At 54.7% G+C, this 20686-nt stretch overlaps 8 protein-coding genes across 8 annotated transcripts; 3 read left to right on the top strand and 5 right to left on the bottom strand.

The window, feature by feature from the left end:
• Window positions 1–202: 202 nt before the first annotated feature.
• On the top strand, window positions 203–4339 carry CLAFUR5_05726 (uncharacterized protein; the record flags this gene model as incomplete). The annotated part of the gene is made up of 3 exons (XM_047904874.1): window positions 203–654; window positions 990–3634; window positions 3687–4339. The coding sequence occupies 3 exons, from the start codon at window positions 203–205 to the stop codon at window positions 4337–4339; spliced, it is 3750 nt and encodes a 1249-aa protein (XP_047761688.1).
• Window positions 4340–5894: 1555 nt separating this feature from the next.
• Window positions 5895–7038, bottom strand: CLAFUR5_05725 (Hydrolase tropI; the record flags this gene model as incomplete). The annotated part of the gene is made up of 3 exons (XM_047904873.1): window positions 5895–6052; window positions 6185–6889; window positions 6951–7038. The coding sequence occupies 3 exons, from the start codon at window positions 7036–7038 to the stop codon at window positions 5895–5897; spliced, it is 951 nt and encodes a 316-aa protein (XP_047761687.1).
• Window positions 7039–8109: 1071 nt separating this feature from the next.
• Window positions 8110–9801, bottom strand: CLAFUR5_05724 (Cytochrome P450 monooxygenase ABA1; the record flags this gene model as incomplete). Its single annotated transcript, XM_047904872.1, has 4 exons — window positions 8110–8220; window positions 8275–8836; window positions 8904–9224; window positions 9278–9801. 4 exons carry the CDS (start codon window positions 9799–9801, stop codon window positions 8110–8112), a joined length of 1518 nt encoding a protein of 505 aa, XP_047762357.1.
• A 374-nt stretch (window positions 9802–10175) lies between these two features.
• On the bottom strand, window positions 10176–11932 carry CLAFUR5_05723 (putative T-complex protein 1 subunit theta; the record flags this gene model as incomplete). The annotated part of the gene is made up of 2 exons (XM_047904871.1): window positions 10176–11817; window positions 11874–11932. The coding sequence occupies 2 exons, from the start codon at window positions 11930–11932 to the stop codon at window positions 10176–10178; spliced, it is 1701 nt and encodes a 566-aa protein (XP_047762355.1).
• Window positions 11933–12259: 327 nt separating this feature from the next.
• CLAFUR5_05722 (H(+)/Cl(-) exchange transporter 3) lies at window positions 12260–14944 on the top strand (the record flags this gene model as incomplete). Its single annotated transcript, XM_047904870.1, has 1 exon — window positions 12260–14944. One exon carries the CDS (start codon window positions 12260–12262, stop codon window positions 14942–14944), a length of 2685 nt encoding a protein of 894 aa, XP_047761685.1.
• A 1802-nt stretch (window positions 14945–16746) lies between these two features.
• Window positions 16747–17106, bottom strand: CLAFUR5_05721 (Fusaristatin A biosynthesis cluster protein; the record flags this gene model as incomplete). Its single annotated transcript, XM_047904869.1, has 2 exons — window positions 16747–16953; window positions 17008–17106. The coding sequence occupies 2 exons, from the start codon at window positions 17104–17106 to the stop codon at window positions 16747–16749; spliced, it is 306 nt and encodes a 101-aa protein (XP_047761684.1).
• An 859-nt stretch (window positions 17107–17965) lies between these two features.
• On the bottom strand, window positions 17966–18360 carry CLAFUR5_05720 (uncharacterized protein; the record flags this gene model as incomplete). Its single annotated transcript, XM_047904868.1, has 2 exons — window positions 17966–18197; window positions 18239–18360. 2 exons carry the CDS (start codon window positions 18358–18360, stop codon window positions 17966–17968), a joined length of 354 nt encoding a protein of 117 aa, XP_047761683.1.
• A 1631-nt stretch (window positions 18361–19991) lies between these two features.
• Window positions 19992–20661, top strand: CLAFUR5_05719 (uncharacterized protein; the record flags this gene model as incomplete). The annotated part of the gene is made up of 2 exons (XM_047904867.1): window positions 19992–20016; window positions 20129–20661. 2 exons carry the CDS (start codon window positions 19992–19994, stop codon window positions 20659–20661), a joined length of 558 nt encoding a protein of 185 aa, XP_047762342.1.
• Between the last annotated feature and the right edge of the window lie 25 nt (window positions 20662–20686).

The following is a 20686-nucleotide window of genomic DNA, read 5'->3' as shown; positions in this document are numbered from 1 at the left end:
TCTCCGTATGTACAGAAAGCAACGATAACACAGTACGTTGCGCTGGCCGCGGCGGTATTACTTGAACACTTTGAAGCCAACCACAAACAAACCTGGACACCGAGGCCAAGCGCCGCAAACACAATCCTTTTCTTGCAACATTCACTGTCATGTAACATAGCACAAACTCCCTGGAGCACGAATCTCGACAGTGTCCAAAGCCATGTCGTTGACAGAGGTTGATACGCCTTCGCCGCGGGGCATTAGCAGACTTCGTGGTCGAAACAAGGATTTGGCCAGCGCCTCTACGAACTCTTTACCAGGCAGCTCTGGCGAAAGCGATGATGCATCCAGCAAGATTGCGCCGAGAGGTGCTGGCGACACCAACGGCGGCCTTCGAGCATCAGTGGAGAGTGCCATCGATAAAGTCCAGGACCGCGCGCGAAGACGATCTGTTGACGACAGACGCAATAGCGACGACGTATCTGCAGGACGCCTCTCCACCTGGCTCTCCAAGACCAAACGGAAGGCCAAACGCGGTGACACTGGAGATGAGCCTGATCGCACGTTCAGTGTAGATTCGATATCGCCAGGCAATCGCTCGAAGCTTTCTCTGGTCGATGACAGCGGTGGGAGCAGTCTTTTGACAGACGATGAGAGGCTCGATGCAGACGGGTAAGTCGATCAAATGTTCTTCACTGCTGCCTACCATGTCTTCGCTGCTCGTTCTGCTCGTATCCGTGTTCTTTGGGAACGACCAGCCGGAGACCAAGAACCTGGAAGCGTCGCAGAATGTGGGGCCGAGCACGCGGCGCCGACCCTGGATGCCTGGATGATCGTGTCAGCTTTCGTTGCTGCCGTGTGCAAACACAGCTCGAGACCTCGACTTCAGCCAGCCCTGTTCTCTCTTTGGCACGTACACGTCTCTGGCTGGCCCAGCGGCATTCGTCTCGGGCCTTCACTCCATGATCTTGTTTGATACATTCCTGCTCACACGATCCTACACACAGGCATCCCATTAGGCCTCCTCTCAGCCCGCACCAGTCTCACGCCGGCCTTCTTACCCTGTCCTCTCCTGAGATCAACGCACAGACTACGCCTGTTGTACCTGACGCGCACCTTGTGTCTTCACCTGAGGTAGTAGCTACAGCTGGACACCTAAGCAACATTCCTGCCATCGTCGAGCCTGCCGAGGTGGACTTCCTTCCTGCGCCTTCTGTCCCCGAGCGCAGCCCATCTCAAGCAAACAAGCTTCGCCAAACATTCACCCTGAGTCGCAAGAAGTCTGGTGGGGAACTATCTGCAAAGGCGGGAGTGGGTGGAAGCTCTGGGCTAGGTGGGCTGTTCAAGTCCTCCAGCAGGAGAAACAGCCTGAGCTCTTCGACGGCAAACACATCACAGAACGACATCGCGGAGGCCAAATCAGCGCCAGTGGAGGACACTGTTGCATCATTAACGAAAAAGGATCGAACGGAAACTCCGAAGCAGCGTGGGCGACAGCTCATCGATACATCAACGCCCTCGACTCCACCGAATCTCCTGCGTACACCGACCACGGTCGTGACCCCGCCTACGCCGACCGATCCCAACGCCAACGCCTCTGTTTTCTCCTCTCGAACGACATCTCCGCAGAAAGGATCGCCCGCAGCACGCAGCTTGAACTCGGTGGAGAGCATCAGACATCGCCGTGCGCAATCCGCAAACTTGCCTAGCAAACTTTCGACCTCGATCACCTCGCCCCTACCACCGACTGTTGAAGAGACCAAGACACCTGGGGGCACATTGACGTCGCCGACACAACCAAACAGCCCAGCGGGCTTCTTTTCGTCGGTGTTTGGAGCTGCGCAGAAAGCGAGCACCCAATTCGCGAGCAGCTTTACGAACCTGCCAAATCAGAAGAGCAGGTCGAGCAACGCGCCATCAGTAGGACAGACAAACAGCGAGGAGACTCTGGCAGGCACAGACAGCCGGCCTCCTACGGCAGCAGGAGAGGGGCCCCGTAAGCCACTGGCCATCACAACACTCGGCCAGGGCAATCTCAGCTTAAGTCACTTGGGCATTCTGGATAGTCAAGAGCCAGGAAACATGGCGCCTTCCGCCGATTTGCCTCAAACTAATGGCCCGGCGCAGGAAGGTGATCGCGCTAGGAAGGTGGAACAAGATGCGGCCGCACGTGCTGTATCCTCGGCCTACGAGAAACCAATAGCACCTGCGGTCGGCCAAGGATATACCGGCAGACCTCCATCCGTTGCCTCTACTGAACGACAAACGCTGGACGGCGATCAGACCCCACCCAGATCCGTTATTGATGCGCAGAGCAGCGCCATCAAACGATCTGGCAGTGTCCGCAGTAAATTGAGCGGCGGACGAAAACACCGCGGCAGCTCAGCCACAGCTGGGACAACGAATTCGATCGCCGAAGCATTGAGGCACACGTCTACAGGTTTGGCAAATCCGAATGCGCTCGGTAGTGGGCACCGGATGACAGGCTTCGCCGTCGCTAGCAATAAGCGCAACAAGGACTTCCATCAACTGTTCAGAAGTGTGCCTGAGGATGACTACCTGATCGAGGATTATAGCGCAGCCCTGCAGCGTGACATCCTCTTGCACGGGCGACTCTACGTTTCGGAGGGCCACATATGCTTCTCCAGCAACATCCTCGGATGGGTGACGAACCTGGTCATTAGTTTTGATGAGGTTGTGTCAGTCGAGAAGAAGAGCACGGCAGTGATATTCCCGAACGCGATCGTCATATCGACACTACACGCGCGGAACACCTTTGCAAGTTTTGTCGCTCGAGACTCCACATACGAGCTACTCATTGGAATATGGAAGAACAGTCATCCAAACTTGAAAAGCTCCCTCAACGGTGTCACACTGGATGATGCAACCACTGGCGATAAGACCGAAGTGGCTGAGCCAGACGCTTCTGAAGATGACACGGAAGAAGGTAGCGAAGACGAGATCTACGACGAAGATGCGGACGACGATGCAGAAAGCTTTGCAGATGGTGGCTTCGTGGCCAGCACTGCAGGCAGCGAAGCTGGCGACCTCACGCTAAGTCGGAAGCCGTCCACCATACCGTTCAATAATGCCCCTCAGACCAACGGGCCGCCCAAGGGGTTAGAAGCCGCTGATACCGCTGTAGTCGGTGCGGCGGTCAGCAGCGAGTATCCTGGTGCTCCTACACATGAGCCAACGCAGTGCGGCGAGAGCAGCGAGCACTACGACAGGCCACTGACAGACACAACGATACCGGCACCTCTAGGTAAAGTCTACTCGATGATGTTCGGTCCTGCATCAGGTGCTTTCATGCGCAAATGGCTCGTCGAGGATCAGAAGTCGCGAGATCTGAATTATGCTGATGACAAGACCGGTCTCGACAATGACCACACCACGTTCACGTTTGACTACATTAAGCCTCTCAGCGGACCAGTCGGACCGAAACAAACCAAGTGCATCACGACCAACACCCTTAAGGCCTATGACCTGGAAAAAGCGATCTCAGTCGATTGCAGCACTGTGACACCTGACGTGCCCAGTGGGAACGTCTTCACCACAAAGACGAGATACTGTTTAATGTGGGGTCCGGCCAATTCAACGAGAATCATTGCCAGCTGCACGATCGAATGGACTGGCAAAAGCTGGCTGAAGTGTGAGTACCAAGATAAACACAATCAACACTTGATATGTACTGACCGATTCAGCTCCAATCGAAACAGGTGCCGAACGAGGACAGACCGAGTATGTCAAACAGATTACTGCTGCGCTCAAAGCCGCTGTCACTACCAAGCCGCCTGTAAAGGGAATGGCGCGGAAAGGGAAGCGCAAGGGCAAGAAGGAAGTGTTTGATGCAGAGGAAGCCATCACTCAACGCGAAGCTGAGATAGCCGAGGAGAAGAAGGCCTCAGGCTGGGGTCCACTCGAGCCTGTTCGACAAATTCTTGAGCCTGTCACCTCGATGATCCGGATTACCCCCTCGCAGGTCGCTATATTCTTGCTGAGCTTCCTGCTTGCATACAACTGGTTCTCATCGCCACGAAAAGGTACCAATGTTGGCTTGCCAGGCTACTCATCTCCAGAACGAATTGCGGCTTACGAAGAAATCTGGAGAAGAGAGGAGAGTGCGCTGTGGGACTGGCTGGAAGATCGAGCTGGTATTGAAAATAACTATAGATCTCCGCTTGGTGGTCGCGAACAACAGAAAGTGCTAGGTGCTAAGAAGCTGGCGAAGAAGCTGGAAGAAGAGAGCATGTCGGAGAGACAGATGGACGAGCAGATCCGAACCACGGAGGAGAAACTGGCACAGCTGAAGGAGGCTGTGGGGAGGAGGAAGGGGAAGAGAAGTAACACGACCTGAGTGGAGTGCATTGTGGCACTACCGATAGGATCGGCTGGGTCTTTGGCACCTTTGTTCGCGATGTGAGCGTTCTCGTTTGTTGCGTTGCAAAACTCCTCTATGAGTATGAGTATGAGTACATTTGCCTACTGCTGGCGAGATCTCAACACATTTGTCACTCTCTTCTTGTCTATCAGTTCAGTCGGGTGTTGACAGCGGCTGAGCGATTATGCCTCAGCCGAGCACGATGCTTTCGACCCATATGTCGCATCTTCCGCGCCTGCTCGACCGAGGGTAAGAAACGCTAAGCATCGTGCGTCTGGAAGTTCGACGCAGTCTGATGGAGTCGTGAAATCGTGGGAAGAAGATTCGCTTAACCGCTCACACGGCTGGAGTCGATGTCGATGTGAATGTCGACATGAAAACTGTTGGTCTCGACGTTGGGGCGTTGGTTATCATATGATGGAACTTGTAATCATGCTGTGGCGCAAATAAAATTGTCGTAGAAAGATTGATGCGACTGTGACAAAGTCGAATGCCGCCGAGCGCTTCGACATGTTATCGAAGCAAAAGCGGTCGCTTCAATGAGCCGGCATGTGACTGAGTAGCACGGTCTGACCGATGCAGTCGAAGTGCAGCGCGTCGCCGCGTGTCTTCTGTTCTACGATCCTCAGCGGCTCTTATTGAAGTCGACACATATCACGGCAACGTACTTTGTCAACAGCCCTTGGACGAAACCACGCCCATCGGCCCGAGAGAGCAGTCCACGGCTCGGCATGCCGAAAGCCTGATATTGATATCATCATTTATCAACTACCTTACTGGTCAACGTCAACTCTCAGATCCTACTCAGCATTACAAGCCTCCTCCCATACGACCACAGCCCAGCAAGCGACCCACACCGCAATCACAAAACTCCAGTTCTCTTCCCTTCTCCTTCCTCTTTCCTTTCCTCCACTACAACAACCCGACACATCTGTCACCTGACATGTCGTCCCGAGAAGACGCTAAACTCGCTCCGGCGAATCTAAGTAGTCGTGATGAAGGGAGGCGGCAGGACAGGAGGAGGTATGTGAGGCGGCAGGGCAGGAGGAGGTATGCGGAAGGCAGGGAAAGTGAGAAAGAGGAGGCCCATCAGCTTCCGGCGCCTAAGGGCCTGGGACTGGAGGGCATCGCTGTCTTCGTCGTTGCGCTAGTCCCATGTCGAAAGGTAGTTTAGTGTGCACTGGTGTTGTCGCTGTCGCATGCTGTTGTCGTCTTTGCGTAATTGTGATGTCCTCTGTTAGCGTGCACTGGTCTTGTCGCTGTCGCATGCTGTTGTCGTCGGATGCTTCGCTGACACTGGGTTGGAGGGATTCGTAGTTATCGTCGCCAACCACTGTCGGACCCCGTCGTCATATTGACTTCACCGTCATCTTGCACGTCCAATCGAGCATGGCTGACATTCTTGGTATCAGTCGTCGCAATTCCTCACGGCTAGGACTCACCGCTCCACTTCAGCTGTTGCTGATAGGCTTGTGGCTCGGACTACACATGAACGTGAGGGAATATATGGTATATCGAGAATACACAACCTCTATGGATCATTGTGCTCCCGTGCTAGCGCAGCCAGACGAGTTCGTCTCTCTAGCAAGATCTCCTCTTGGTCCAAGATAGACGCATACGCATCAAGCTCTACTGGTGGTTGTCCATCGATTGAGAAGGGGCTGTCTACGCTGCCCATGTCCTGTTTCCCTGTGAGATAGTGAGTCAGTACTTCTTCCTGAAAAGAGTCATACCGTCATGAAGGGCTAGCAGTGTCCGTCAGAGTGTGTGCGGAGTTGTCGTGTGAAACAATCCAGACAACACGAGACGCTGCAAGCTTACTCACAACTGTAGTCTCCAACATATCTTGACATACCTTCAGGAATTCATCAAACCAAGCCACAGCCTGAATGAAAGCAGCCTCCTTGGCGTACTTCACAGGCCGCTTCTCTATATCCGCACGGACGGCAAACCCATGCTCGACATGGCTGTACAGCGAGATCTGGTATGGAATCTTGTTCTTGTGGTCCTTGAGCAGATCCTCAGTCTCGCGACGCTTCTCCGCCGGGAATATCTGATCCGTCTCAGCAGCCGCAATCGACAGCGGTCCAGTCAAAGCTTTGATCTCATCCGCGTCCACGAAGCTTGGGTGTGCCATGTATCCGACATCGACGCCCTTGCTGCCGGTCATGTATCGAGCAACGTACTTGGCGCCGAAGCAGTATCCGACAGCGCCGATCTTCTTCACGCCCTGGTTCTGCTTCATGTCCTTGATTACTGCCTCGACGATTGGGTCGACCTGACTGGTTGTGTGACCCTTGGAGGGGCCGGATGTCTGTAGCCACTTCATGATGTCGAAGTCGTCGGGACGGTTGAGTGGAATTGGGTCGCCCTCGAAGAGATCGGGCATGACGACGTAGTAGCCATTGGCGGCGAATTGGTCGGCGATGAGTTGGGCATTGTCGAACTTGTGGCCGATTACGTCGGTGAGGATCAGGATCGCGGTGGAGGTGTCCTTGGACTCTGGGTAGGCGAAGTATGTGCTGGCTGGATTTGATCGATCAGTGGACGTTCGGGATGAATGATGCGGTGTGATGCTCATGCTCACTGTTGCCAATGTTCTTGGTCTCGCCCCTTGGAGTGCCTTGGTGGGTGACACCAATGGTGCAGCACTTTGCTGGTGGGTTAGAAGACATATTAAGGGTGGGTGGATGTGAAACTATGGTATAGGGCTGTATTAGAGGTGCAGTACAGAGAACCGACAACCTGGCACGAGGAGATTGACACAATATATAGCAGTGCCGTCAAAGGACCAAAAATCTTTTGGGCTGGCCCAATAATGCTCGGACTGCTCGTTCATACATGTACCTGCCCACTTTCATCATCACGTACCCCACCAATGTCATGGAAGAAGCTCGTCACGCTCGTGTGACATGTGTGCTGCAGGGCGAGCTGTCGGTACTTAGCCGAAGTTATCGAGACAGGCCGAGATACGTTTGCGAGGTCGGCTACAGCACTCGACGAGCGTATCAGCAGCTACATGTACGGTACTGCGGCACGATACGTCCAGTAGTGCTTTGTGCTGATCAAGACGCTGCAGACTGCAGTCGGTGGTCGTCAGCGCCGAAGGATCGGCGTTGTCGGTATCTGGGAAGGAGATCCGGATCTGTCCCTGGCAAGGCAAGGCATCGTCTACGGCCGTAATTTATGTACGAGCCAGAATGCTTGCATCCATGGATGTTGACGACTCCTGCAAAGGACTCACGAGTCACGGACGCATCCATGCATAAATGCTTCTTTCTCACCACTACTACATGTACTCTTGAACACATCGCTCACGATGAGTTCAGCTAGCCTGACAGCTCTTCCGAGCGAAGACTTCGTTCGCTCGTGCAGCCACTTCGCGAGAAGTCTGGATAAGTGACTTCATGAAGATTAGCCATGACGAGCTTGACAGACAACACATTCTGAAGGACCGAGATGCCTGGACCAGGTTGGACCATGGAATAGCATCCGAGAACGAAGACTCACTAGCGAACACCATCACAGGGGACGATTGGGAATTCGCAGAGGGTATCCTGGACAAAGCCTACAGAGAAAAGCGGCACCCTGACGTTACGCGGTATTGATGGTGCGCTACAGATCGATGGACCGACGAGCGAGATGAGGAGATAGCGTACGCGAGAATGGGAGCGATTGAAGCCGGGATTGCTGGTGGGGCTGGGCAGAGGAATTTAGACGGAGTACCGACGGCTGCCACTATAGCATCAGTGCCTTCTCTTCTCAACCCTCACCCAGGAATCCCTATTATAAGCCACCCCACCAGCCACAACATACTCCCCAGCCCTCACAACCTCCATCTCAAACTGCCTGATCAACTGCCTCAAAATCAGCACGACCCCCTCATCCCCCGAAATCACAAACGAACTCACCTCAGGAATCACCTTTCCCAGCTCCATCAACGCAACATCCCGTCCTAAACATACCCTAGCCCCTATCGAGAACACGAATTGTGCACCCTCCATCTCCGCCCTCCTCTCCTCGCCGCACTCGAGCCACCGCTCCGGCCTGAACACTTCCGGATCAGGACCGTACAGCACTGGATCCCGCTGCACAACATACGCTACACTCGTCACCTCCACGCCCCCAGGAATCCAAATCCCACAAATCTCTCTCCCACCAGGCGGCACGACCCTTGCGAACAGGTTCGACGCGGGGGGCTGTAGGCGGAGGGACTCTTTGATGCAGGCCTGCATGTAGGGGAGGTGGTTGGTGCTTTCGTGGTAGGAGATGGGTGTGCTGAGGAAGTTTGATTGGGAGGCGGTGGTGAGTTCGGCGAGGCATTTGGCCAGGACGGGAGGCCGGGGGAGGATGAAGCCGAGGGTACTGCCGAGGGCTGTGCCGGTTGTGTCGGCGCCGGCTTGGATTAGGAGCGTGGCGTGGGCACGGCGTTGGGGTGGTGTTAGAGGTGCTGGGGTTGTGGCGTTGAGGGAGCTGTGGGGATGGTGATGTTAGAATGTTGAGGCTTGTTGTTGTCTGCGATAAGGGAGCTTCGACTTACTACTGCAAGAAGTCCAGCTGCTCCATGTGGAAGTTGTCGCCTTCAGCCGCCATCAGCTCTTCCCTCTCGCGGACCATACGGTCTGCTTGGAAGGAGAGGTATCCGTTGCCGCTTTTATCGGTCATGGAGGGAAGGCAGTAGGGTCCCAGGCACGGGTTCTTGAGGACATTATCACGAAACCATTTCCAGCGCCCGACGAAGCCGAACCAGTCTAGACCTGCTCGCCATGCTTCGAGGAAGCCCCTCTCGTCTCGGTCGTTCTGCACGAAGCCCCATGGTTTGGAGAAGGAGAGGATCGTCATGATGTCGGCGGCGAAGCCACTGTGTAATGATCAGCTCCTTTGAGCGAGTCGGGTCTACTGGGCAGCACGTACGCCAGCTTATCAGAAATCAAAACCTCTTCGCCCTCCTTCTCCTGCAACTTCTCCACAAGCAACAGGATATGCTCATCAATCCTCCCCTCCCAATTCTTCTTCAACGCCCCAATACTCCAATGCGGTCCACCCAGCGCTTTCCTCAACTGTCGATGCCGCTCCGGATCCAAAGTGGTAGCAAGATGCTCGGGGCCTAGTACTCCCGTCCCAGTGACTTCCGCTTTAGTATTCATCTCACCATTCCAGTAAATCTGCTTCAGTGCCGCAGGTTGAGGGAACATGAGCATCGTCGGCGCGATACGGATGGGTATGGTTGTGTCATATTGTTTCGTCAACATCATGAGCCATTGTGACTCCTTTCTGCTTACGGAGATGAGGGCGTCTGTTAGAGATGTCGCTGTCGCGTACCATGGTCCCTGGAATTTTGCGAGAGGGTGCCAATACCAGTTGTAGAGGACTTTGTAGATAGCGGCGGAGAGGAAGGGGATGAGGAGCGCAATCGTCAATGCGCTGGGCGATATCATGGCCTAAGGGTGGGTTGTGTTTAGTCAAAGAACATACGAAGATGTTGCTTGCAAGCTGGTCACCGGAGGCAGCTCGCTGCATATATTTGTTGAGCGCCACTCGCTTCGGCGGTGGATCGTGCGTCAGATGGGGGCCGTCCTGCAGCGCGAGGGCAGTGGAGCTCGTGCAGAACCGCCGAGCAGGGTAACAGCTTGTCCTACCTTGCCTAACGAGATTGACACAGTGAGAGAGGAGATGTGCACATGCTGATCGTCGAGTCAATGTCGGCTCAGCCGAGTCCTGCTTTCGCATTGGTTCTACAAAGTGCAAAGGGGTATAGCTACATACCAGTCCTGCCGACACCTTTTCGTGCATACATTCCGTGTCTCGTTGATCAGTCCTCATCCCAGTTGGGGTTTGGTCCAGGCGGCTTGGGTCCACCAGCTTGTCGAGCGACAATGATCTGATCGACGCTTAACACAGTTCTGGCGGCTTCAGTAGCTAGCTTGATAGCCCATGACTTGGGGATCATGAGGTCCAAGATGCCCTCATCCGCTGCATCGAGAGTGCCATCACCTTGGCCACTGCTGGTATCGAGGTCTACACCGATGGTAGGCACATCCTCCTCGTCTTCGCTCGAGTCCTCTGTGGTGCCGTTCGTCTTCTGTGTTTGTGTTGTGTGATGTGCGGTGTAGAGCTTTGCAAGAACTTCGGTTGCGTCCAGACCCGCACTCTCGGCAAGTGTTCTTGGGATGACTTCGAAAGCTTCGGCATATTTCCGTATCGCGTACTGTGCAAGGCCGGAAGTCCTGTCAGCAAGTGCTGTGATGCGCTCGATGAGTTGCATCTCGGCGGCACCTGCTCCTGCTACTAATCGAGGGTCTCGAGTGATGGCCTTGAAAACGTTGACACCATCGTCCACTGCTCGCTCGACATCGTCCAGGTGGTTCTGCGTTGCTCCTCGTAGTACAAGTGTCGCGGTTCGGGTCTGCTCGTTCTCCTGTCTGAATACTGTCACGCGGTCACCACCAATCTCGAGCGCCTCCACAACATCAACATTCCCCATCTCGTCAGGCATAGGTGCGCCAAGACGAGCGAGAGGTGTTGCACCAACGACTCTGCATAGCCGCCTGAGCTCAAACTTCGACAAGACCTTGATGACGAGGATCCCGAAGCGGTTGAGGTAGTGCATGGCGAGCTCGCCGACTGTCGCACCTGCCACAACGACACGAATGCCCGAGTCGTGCAGCTCCTTGATTGTGGTCTCCATCTGCTGCTCCTCGCCCTTGGAGAAGCTTGCGAGCTCCTTGGCATTCTTGAGGAGTACTGTACCCTTGGTCTCGGTCTGTGAGATATCGATCGGGCAGCTGAAGACACCGACCTTTGCTTTCGATGCTTTGGTTACTGTGCCATCTGGTGAACGGCCAAAGACCATGCCCTTGACCACCTTCGACTGCTCTAATGATCCACCCATGATCTTGACCACCCGAATGTTGTCGACGTTGAAATTGTATGGGTTCTTCGGTAAGACAGCGAGCACGGCTTCTGCGACCATCTCTGCAAGGAAGTCCTCGGATCCTGCCTGCTTTGCGCCAACGACTGTTCGGATTGCCTTGGCCAGATCGCTCTGGCTTCGAATGTCCTGTAGTCTGTCGATCTCCAAGTCTTCCAGTGCTTCAAGGGCAAACTTGCCAGCCTTCTCGTAGCCCTGATTGATTTCGCTCGTCTTCAGACCCATCCTCACCAGCTCTTCTGCCTTTTTCAACAGCTCACCAGCCAACACAATGACCATGTTTGTGGCGTCACCCATCTCTGCCTCTTGCTGTTGTGATGCCATGACCAGGAGCTTTGCTGCGGGGTGAACGACATCGAGTTCTCTGAGAATGGTGGCTGCATCGTTTGTGAGGATCATCTTCTGAAGGTGGTTGATGACAATCTTGTTTCGGCCATATGGTCCAAGCGAAGTCTGTACCGTCGAGGCGATCGTCCGGCAAGCGTCGATGTTGCGAATGACGGCGCCATCTTCGGAGTCGTAGCTGTATGTTGTCAGTACAAGATTGCATGTAGCTGTTTGGTGGTCTACTAGGCATACTTCTGGTATCCTTGCTTGAACAGGCCTGCATTCGGTGCGCCCGGGATCGAGAGCGACATGGTGGTGTCCGTCTAGTCAGCAGTGATGTGTCGGTCAATGTGTCTACTGGTGGTATGGTGGTATAGTGGTCGTGTGCAGGCTGTCTGTGATATGCCGTTGGTCGTGATTTTTGTGAACGCGTTTTGGAGGAGCAATTCGACGCGGGCAAGTCGGCCGAGTTTCAGCTTTGGACCCCAGAAGCGGTGATGCTTGAATGCGCTCTCAGCCACATTGCCACCGCAGCCTCACACGCTTGCGCCCACACTCTCCTTTCGCTTTCGCTTTCCCTTTCCCTTTCCTTCCTTGCTACATGTATATTAGATCCTGCTTGCACTTTATGCAGCCTCATGTCCAGTTCCTCCTCCAGTCGCTCGCCGAATGCGCCCGCCCTAGCTTCCTCCAGCCGCACTCCGCCGAACGACGACGAGTCCGACGATGGACTTGACCTTCACAACGACGAGCTGCTGGCCAAGGATCCGCTGCACGGCCTAGACGATGGCCTATCGTTCAAGCGAAAGCATAAGGCTGAACAGCCATCGCTAGCATCGCGCTTCCTGCCTGCCTCGTTCAACAGCACTCCAAGAGCGACACCCTCACCAAGGCCGAATGGCAGCTCACCTCGACCACGAGGTCGCGCCGGCTTCAGTCTGCAACCCACACCGAACACCGTCTTGAATTGCCTGAATGCGCCAACCGACGCCGGACTCAACAGCGAAGGCGCGAAAGATCCGGCCACTCTGGACTGGTACGTGGAAGGTCCGGGTAGACGAGTGGGCTACGACGATCTCACTGCTATCGATTGGATCTATGAGTACGGGAAAGAACGCACGCGAATACGACAGTTGGCTACGAATGCATCTGGGCTATTCGCTCAGCTCCGCATTGTAGTAGATGCAAGCCAGATCTGGTGGATTCTGGTCGCAACAGGCATAGCAGTGGGCTGTATAGCTGCATTCATCGATGTGACCAGCGACTGGCTGGGCGATCTGAAGCAGGGTGTCTGCAGTAATGTCGAGAATGGAGGCAAGTTCTACCTGAACAAGGTCTTCTGCTGCTGGCAGATCAACAGCTATTCGGAATGTGCCGATTGGAACACCTGGAGCGCACACATGGGCATTACGAACAAGGGCGGCAGCTACATTGTCGAGTACATCCTGTTCGTCGTCTTCTCCGTCTTGTTCGCTAGCTGTGCGAGCTTGCTGGTCAACAAGTACTCCATCTATGCAAAGCAGAGTGGCATTCCGGAAATCAAGACAGTCCTTGGAGGCTTCGTCATTCAGCGCTTCCTGGGACCTTGGACACTCCTCGTCAAATCGCTTGGTCTGTGTCTCGCAGTGGCATCCGGTATGTGGCTCGGCAAGGAAGGCCCGCTGGTGCACGTTGCGTGTTGCTGCGCTGCTATCTTCATGAAGCTGTTCGAGCCCATCAATAGCAACGAAGCTCGAAAGAGAGAAGTGCTGGCGGCAGCTGCAGCGAGTGGCATTTCCGTCGCCTTCGGTGCTCCTCTCGGTGGTGTGCTGTTCTCGCTTGAAGCACTGTCCTACTATTTTCCAGACAAGACTATGTGGGCATCTTTCGTCTGCGCAATGGTCGCAGCTGTCACCTTGCAAGCATTCGACCCCTTCAGGACGGGCCAGCTTGTCTTGTTCCAGGTGACCTACCACAGCGGCTGGCATGCCTTTGAACTCGTCCCTTTCGCTGTCATCGGCATACTTGGAGGTCTTTACGGCGGTCTGTTCATCCAACTCAATATGCGCGTCGCAGCTTGCCGCTCTTCCACCAGGTATCTGTTTCACAAGCGTCCAGTCTTGGAGGTGGTCGTCGTGGCACTCATCACGGCCATCGTCAGCTTTCCGATCACATTCGCGCGAGCTCAGTCCAGCGAGCTTGTCGAGTACCTCTTTGCAGAATGTCGAGACATTGCAGATGACTTCCTTGGGCTATGCAAGTCAGGCGTTGCTAACACCGGCGTCATCTTCATACTCCTCACCTCATCTGCAATTGGCTTCGTCTTGACGAGCGTCACATTCGGTCTTCAGATCCCGGCCGGAATCTTGCTCCCTTCCATGACTGTCGGCGCACTCTATGGGCGTGTGGTCGGCCTCGTCATGGAAGTCTGGGTACAGAATCACCCGAAGTGGATCTTCTTCGCAGCCTGTGAGCCTGACATACCATGTGTAACGCCCGGAACCTACGCTGTCATCGGCGCTGCTTCCGCACTTGCAGGAGCAACGCGAATGACTGTCTCGATCGTGGTCATCATGTTCGAGCTCACCGGCGCCTTGACCTACGTCCTACCGATCATGGTCGCAGTCATGCTAGCCAAATGGATCGCCGACGCATTTGGCAAACGTGGCATCTACGAAAGCTGGATTCACTTCCAGGGCTACCCCTTCCTTGACAACAAAGACGACACACCAGTCCCTGATGTACCCATCAATCAGATCATGACTCGCTTCGACGACCTAGTCTGCATCATAGCCTCTGGCCACACCATTGAAAGTCTCCGCGAACTCTTGCAAGAGCATCGCTTTCGAGGCTTTCCCGTCATCAGTGATACCCGCGAAGCTATCCTGCTAGGCTACATCTCGAGGACCGAACTGCAGTACGCTCTCGACGCTGCTACGTCGACGGGAAGATCTCTTCCCACTACGACAGGGTGCTTCTTCCAGCATCAACCACTAGCCGACCCGACGGTCACGCTTGATCTCCGACCCTGGATGGACCAGACGCCTGTGACGCTGAACGCGCGATCAAGCTTGCAGCTTACGAATGAGATGTTCCAGAAGCTGGGTTTGAGATATATTGTGTTCACGCATCGAGGTACGCTGGCCGGACTTCTCACGAAGAAGGATCTGTGGTATGTGCTGAATGAGGGCGAAGATGCGAAGCTTGGATCTGGAGCTGGCGCATTGAGGGAAGAGGTTGAGGGGAGAGAGGATGAGGCGGGACTGCTTGGGAGTCACCATCGTGGGGATGGCTATGACCGAGATGACCGAGATGACCGAGACGAGAGAGGTGGTGACGGGTAGACTGCGCAGGATAAGGTAGCACAGTATACAATGCGAGATGACCATGATACGACCTCGATTTCGGTTCTCATGATCTGATATCGCGGTCCACGGCAATGCTTTGAGGCTCTGTGGTGAGGTGCTGCAGTATGACATTGGGCATCTATACTTACGATGTCGTGCAGATGTCATCAGATTCCCGAATGTCGTGCAGGAGATCTGCCGTACCTTCGACGTAGGCGAATCTGCAGGATGTTGTGGTTCGATTGAGGCTGCTATCGTTGTTGAGGAGATCTGATGGCTTGGTCGCCATTGACGGCCTGCGGCGATGACGGCTGGAGTGAATCTTGGTGTGAGGTTGGGCATCTTTGCTTGTTAGTGCTCCCTGGAGTTGTGTTGTGTTATTGGAGTAGCCGAACGTGCAGAATGCTGTGGTGCCGGTGGAGGGTCGTATCGATGGATGGATGTGAGATGACATGAGATCAGATTGAGGCGGCCTGGTTGGCCATGCTATGGAGCGATCGTGTTGAGGCTCGTGGTCTTTATGTAAAATGTATCAGATGTATGCTGGACAGGTTCACTACACGACTGGTCGAAGTTTGCCAGAGCTCCGTGTGAAGAACTATCGTGACAAGGCGCTATTTGACAAGGCAATGTGCGAGCGCTTCGAATAGGTCGCTGGATTCCAAGCATCGCTCTGGCCCGTCGGACGGTCTAAGCAACGATGTTCTCGCGGGAGGAACACGACGCGTTCGGGGCCAATGAACCTTGACCAAAGCCCTTGCTCTGGACAAGCAAGCTTGAGGCTCCGATCTTGTGCTAGAACGTCAGTGTTGACAGCACGAAGCGTGAGCTCCTAGGCTTCGAACCTGATCGCTGGAAACCGCTCCGGAGGACTGCCGTACCATCCAACGAGCCGAACATACAAAATGCCGTGAAGCCGCACCATCGATCTAATCGTTCAATACCAGATCCGATCCGATGCTTCAGCTGCTCTTAACACGCCGTATCCCAGAAGGCGTTGCGGCTCCGATCTTGTGCTATGAGCATCTCGGCGTGTACATACACGCATAAGCTTATGGGCGTATCGGGCGTTACCTCAGTAGCCGAGTGTGCAGCATGCTGTGAAGCAATCGAGAAGGGTGTGGTCGGATGAGATCAGATCAGATTTCGATCGGGTGGCTTCCCTCGGCATCTCCATCTCTGCGCGGGTGGTCGATCGGTGTCTGTCGGTATGTCGAGCGGGTGGCGGTGGCGTTTTCCCTGCCGTGACGAGTGAAACGTTTGAGAAACGAGGCAAATCAGACTTCACTTGCTGAGTTGTTGGTAGGTGTACAGGTAGTACGGGCTAGTATGAGCGTGATGTCGCGAGTCCAGCGATCTGGGTATCGTGGTGATGGGTCGTGGTATTGCTGCTGTACTTCAGCTCGTCTCTGTTGTACTTTTGCCATGTGGTGTGTAAGGTCCCGGCATGAGATCGTCCTGCCTACACAGATGTCGTGAGTGTAGCGAACTGCCCAGATTGTGGGGAGACCCCAAAGCTGGTCACAGTTCGTACTGTACGGAAGATAGGGCCGCTTCAAGCACCGTGTGCACTTCAGCATTGCAAAGAGCAGGGACCTTGGCCAGGGGCGACACGAGTTGCTGCAAAATAGCGTACAAAGCTATATCGTAGCAGCCAAGATCTCTACACAAAGTATCGTTGAACTCCTTCGCTTTCCATCATGCTAGATTGTTGAATTGGGTATAACCTCATCTTACACGCCTCGCTTGTAACGTAACGACTGTAACTCCGTATCACCTCATCACGCCAGACTAGCTCTTTATGGGTTGCCGAAAAGGATGAGCGGTGGGCCGGTCTTGCCCTTGCCGACATCCTTCAGCTTCTGGTGAGCTGGGCACTCGTTGTCGTAGAACTTCATGTCCTCGGCATCCTTGAACTGCGTCATTGCGACAAAGTTGTAGTTTTGGTTGAACTTGTCACCATCTTGCTTGAAAGCCTTGATGTCGAGGATGTACTTTTCGCCATCCTGGAGCTGCGTAAGCATCTGCGGGAATGAGCTGGGCGAAGTGGTATGGCACACCTTCTGGTTCTCCTCGGCAAGGTCTCTGTAGGCTTGAACCATGCCTGGGATGTCCTCCTCGTTGGGGACGTTGAAGGCGTAGACTCTCTGGATCGTCATTTGGCTGGCTGGGTTTCAGTTGTAGATTGGGAGGAAGTGGAAATGCTGCTGATTGCTGCTGGATGAAGATTGAACAAGCCAACACTTTAGACGTTATATGTGGCATCGCACCGGCCCAGTGCACCCTTTGACTTGATGCTCTCGACCTACGTGACGTATGCGGTCGCCGGACAGTGTACTGCCTTCCCGGTTGTTACTCTGAACGAATGGTGATGTGCGTGGGTTGGTCTTCTCAGCCTCATCAGAAGTGCCCGGCTCGTCAGAAGTGTCCCCGGCCCACGTGGTTCGCAGACCGGGTAGAACTATGGCGTTCGCCGAGTGACTGCATGGAACAATATGACGTCTCTTTCGCCGAGAGAACGCGGTATCATCGTTGCGCTGCTCGTGAAGCCGAGGGTGATGTCTGCGATAGACGATGTCGTTGTGAGACAGTCAACCTGGGCAGTTCCAAGGGCCGGCATGCTTGCACGTGATATGGCCTGTGCTTCTTGCTGGGTTTTCGTCAAGCTGCATAGCCGATCGGCTCTCGATTCATGGGCCATGGGCCATTCAATGTTCTTGCCATCTTCATCATGTGCGTCCAGATAGTTCTACAGGACGGAAGGCGAGCACCGAGCCCCCCTCCCTCTTCTCTCTGCACCAGCTGCTGAGCATTCACTGTTATCATCGCCAACATTATCTTCATTCGCACTTTCCTCGCTCACAGCGGGACTCACAGCGGGACTCACCGCTTCACTCTGCATGACAGCAGGGATGCAACTCCGCAGGACCGCAGGCTGCAGCAGTTAGGGAACAGCAGTTAGGGAACAGCAGTTAGGCGCCGCTGGCGCGTTCCTCCGCGCATCTAGCCGTGCGTATCTCACAAGCAGACGGGAAACATCGTGGAAACATCGTGGAGACGGCATGGACGGCATGGACGGCATGGCCTTGAAACGCTCGCTGGTATCAGCAGCCGGACGACGACTTCTGTTGGGACCCGGACATGGCCAGCGCGTTGGATCGACGAGAGCACGGCTTTCTGGCCATTATCTGGAAACACGATAGAAGTCTTCCCCATGTGCTGCACGATCCCACCTGACACCACACTCGCACTAAGGTTAGATAATCCGCATCAAAACTTGACTGGCGTCACCTGGACAACAGTTGGCTTTGGTTAAGCTGTGCGCCAGGTGGGACTGTGCGCCAGGTGGGGAAGGCTTCTAGTCCTCGCTGACACATTACTGCTGCTGTGCATGCTCTGAGATCTGAGAGCATCTACGGCGGCACAGAAGGTTTGGCTTGCCAGCACCGATCGGGCGCTTTGCCTTGACGTGCAGTCTATTACGGTAGTCTGTAGACCGTGGCCTCGCAGCTGTTCTTTCCAGCAAATGAGCGCATGCCACAAAGCCGCTTGTTCATGCAAGCAATGGCATGAGCATTGGATCCACTCTGCTACGCCGCTGAGCTCACACGCCGCTGCACCCCAGCTGGCAGTGGTCGGTGGAGGCCTACTGGGATGACCGATGAATGTTGCCGCAGATACGTCCTCTGTTCTCGTCGTGGCGGTCACTCTGTGTGACCTGGCGACATTTCTAGGCACTGCTCGACGCGCTCACCGCCGTGCAGCCTTCACCCTTCCACCGTTTGCCCTTTGCTGCGCCAACGACGACCCCTTTGTCGAGTTCGGAGAATTGGCTCACACTTGAGTGGCCCCTCGTGTGCGCCATATCTTGGACCCTTTGGCTTGCGCTTGTGGCTGCATTGGCGAGCTTCGCGGTTGACAACACATCAGATGCAGGCCTTGACCCAACGCGATAGCTACCCCTCGGTTTCACAAGACCTCATCCGGCACTCATCAGTTTCGCGTGATTTTCTGGCACGAGCTGGACGCTGAGGCTCCTCGCGTTGTTGGTGTCCCCAACATCTCACCATCATGGGTGCACGGCATAATCCTGTTTGTGCCGTCTGGCCGCGTGCGTGTCATCCACATGGGTTGGCCTCATCATTGGTAATACAGCTGTCCCCAGGACAAGACACGACGTGATGCCAACGAAGATCTTTGGACAAGGTCAAAATCTGCAGTAGTTCCCGTCCTTCGACTGACCAAATTAGCACTAGCAAGAATGTGACAGGAGCCGTGTAGTGGAACTCAACTATCCCCAGTAGCTGGTTTGCCTCGCTTTGCTTTGATGAGCTTGCATCTTGCTTTCCGACTCCCATCGATTCGAGCATGGAACGCTGCACGACATAGTAGTCTTCGCCGACACACCCCCTGCATTCGTGCCTGAGCTTTGACAGGCACCTGATCCTCGCGCGCACAGCACGGCTGCTGCACCATGGTGTGAGAGCGCGGGCATCTCGATCTGCGCCTCGATATTGCTGTTACCTGCGGAGCTCATGCTCTCCACGTCTGGATCATCGACTTCCTCTGGCCGAAACGCACGCCAGCACATCAGTATGGGTCCTGGCTTCCGGGTAGCCTTCGACGGCATTGCAGTTGTTCATCTCACTGCTCTGGTACTGCCCATCTTGCTGGGTTTTGTATACCGTATGTATCCTCTTCACCGGTATCCTGTCGGGTGGGTTACTTTCACTTCATGTTTCATGCCGACCACGAGCAATATATACCACTATAGCATTATCGTGGGTGCATGCTTTCGGCCACTCACATAAAGGCCCGTTCTCTCCCTACCTCGTCGACGCCTAGACTGCACCGCTTATCGAATACCGTCTACCGTGGCTCGCTGGCGCTGACCACTATCGGGTGAACCTACGTTGTGCAACACCAAGACGACAAGGACGACTACGCTTTAAGCACCTTACCGCAGCCTCCCGCTGGATAAAGACCGCACTAGACATTACCAAACCGCCACAACGAAGACCCATCCGACCTGATTGGAGCCAACATGTTCTACACGATGTACTTGTCAAGTAAGTCCACTCTTCCACAAAGCTCTTTAGAGACTTCACTGCATAGTGGATGTATGCTGGACTTCACCGAAGTAGTATGAGCAGACACTGACTGACCTTCGCCTCATTATAGGTTTGTGCCAACGCCGGCAATGGCCAGACCCTAGCTACGAACCATTTCGCACCCGCAACGGTCACTTCTGCAAGGTCCGTGTAAACAACCGCGAGTATAGCACCGAAGTGCCGTATGCCTCGGAAGCATTGGCTCGGGATGGTGCTGCTCAAAAGGCTTACATGATATGCCGAAACTTCTCGGTCAACGACGGCATGTTCCCCGGGCAACGACCTGGACAAATGACATCGGCTGGCGCCATTCAGGGTCTTCCTGTGGCCATTGGGACTGGACGAGGCAGTAAAAGGAGTTCTGCGGCTAGCTGTGATACAGCCAGCACGGACGGTACCAGCTCTGGCGACAACAGTCCGAGAAGCTTGGAGAGTGGCTTTGAACAGCAGTTGCGGCAGGTGACGCAGCAGGTACCGAAGCCTCCAGCTCGATCCAATAGGTCGAAGGGTGGTGCCGATGATTATGTGTGCTACTGTCGACGGGCACCCGTCAGAGCCTATGGGCGTTGTGCTTGGTGCTTGAGAGAAAGTGGCTGGGCATGAACACGGACGACGAATACGACTATGA

The sequence above is a fragment of the Fulvia fulva genome, chromosome 5 (genome assembly GCF_020509005.1).
Source record: "Fulvia fulva chromosome 5, complete sequence".
Lineage (NCBI taxonomy): Eukaryota > Fungi > Ascomycota > Dothideomycetes > Mycosphaerellales > Mycosphaerellaceae > Fulvia > Fulvia fulva.
Note: the sequence above shows the minus strand (reverse complement) of the source record. Positions and strands in the feature narration are given on the sequence as shown.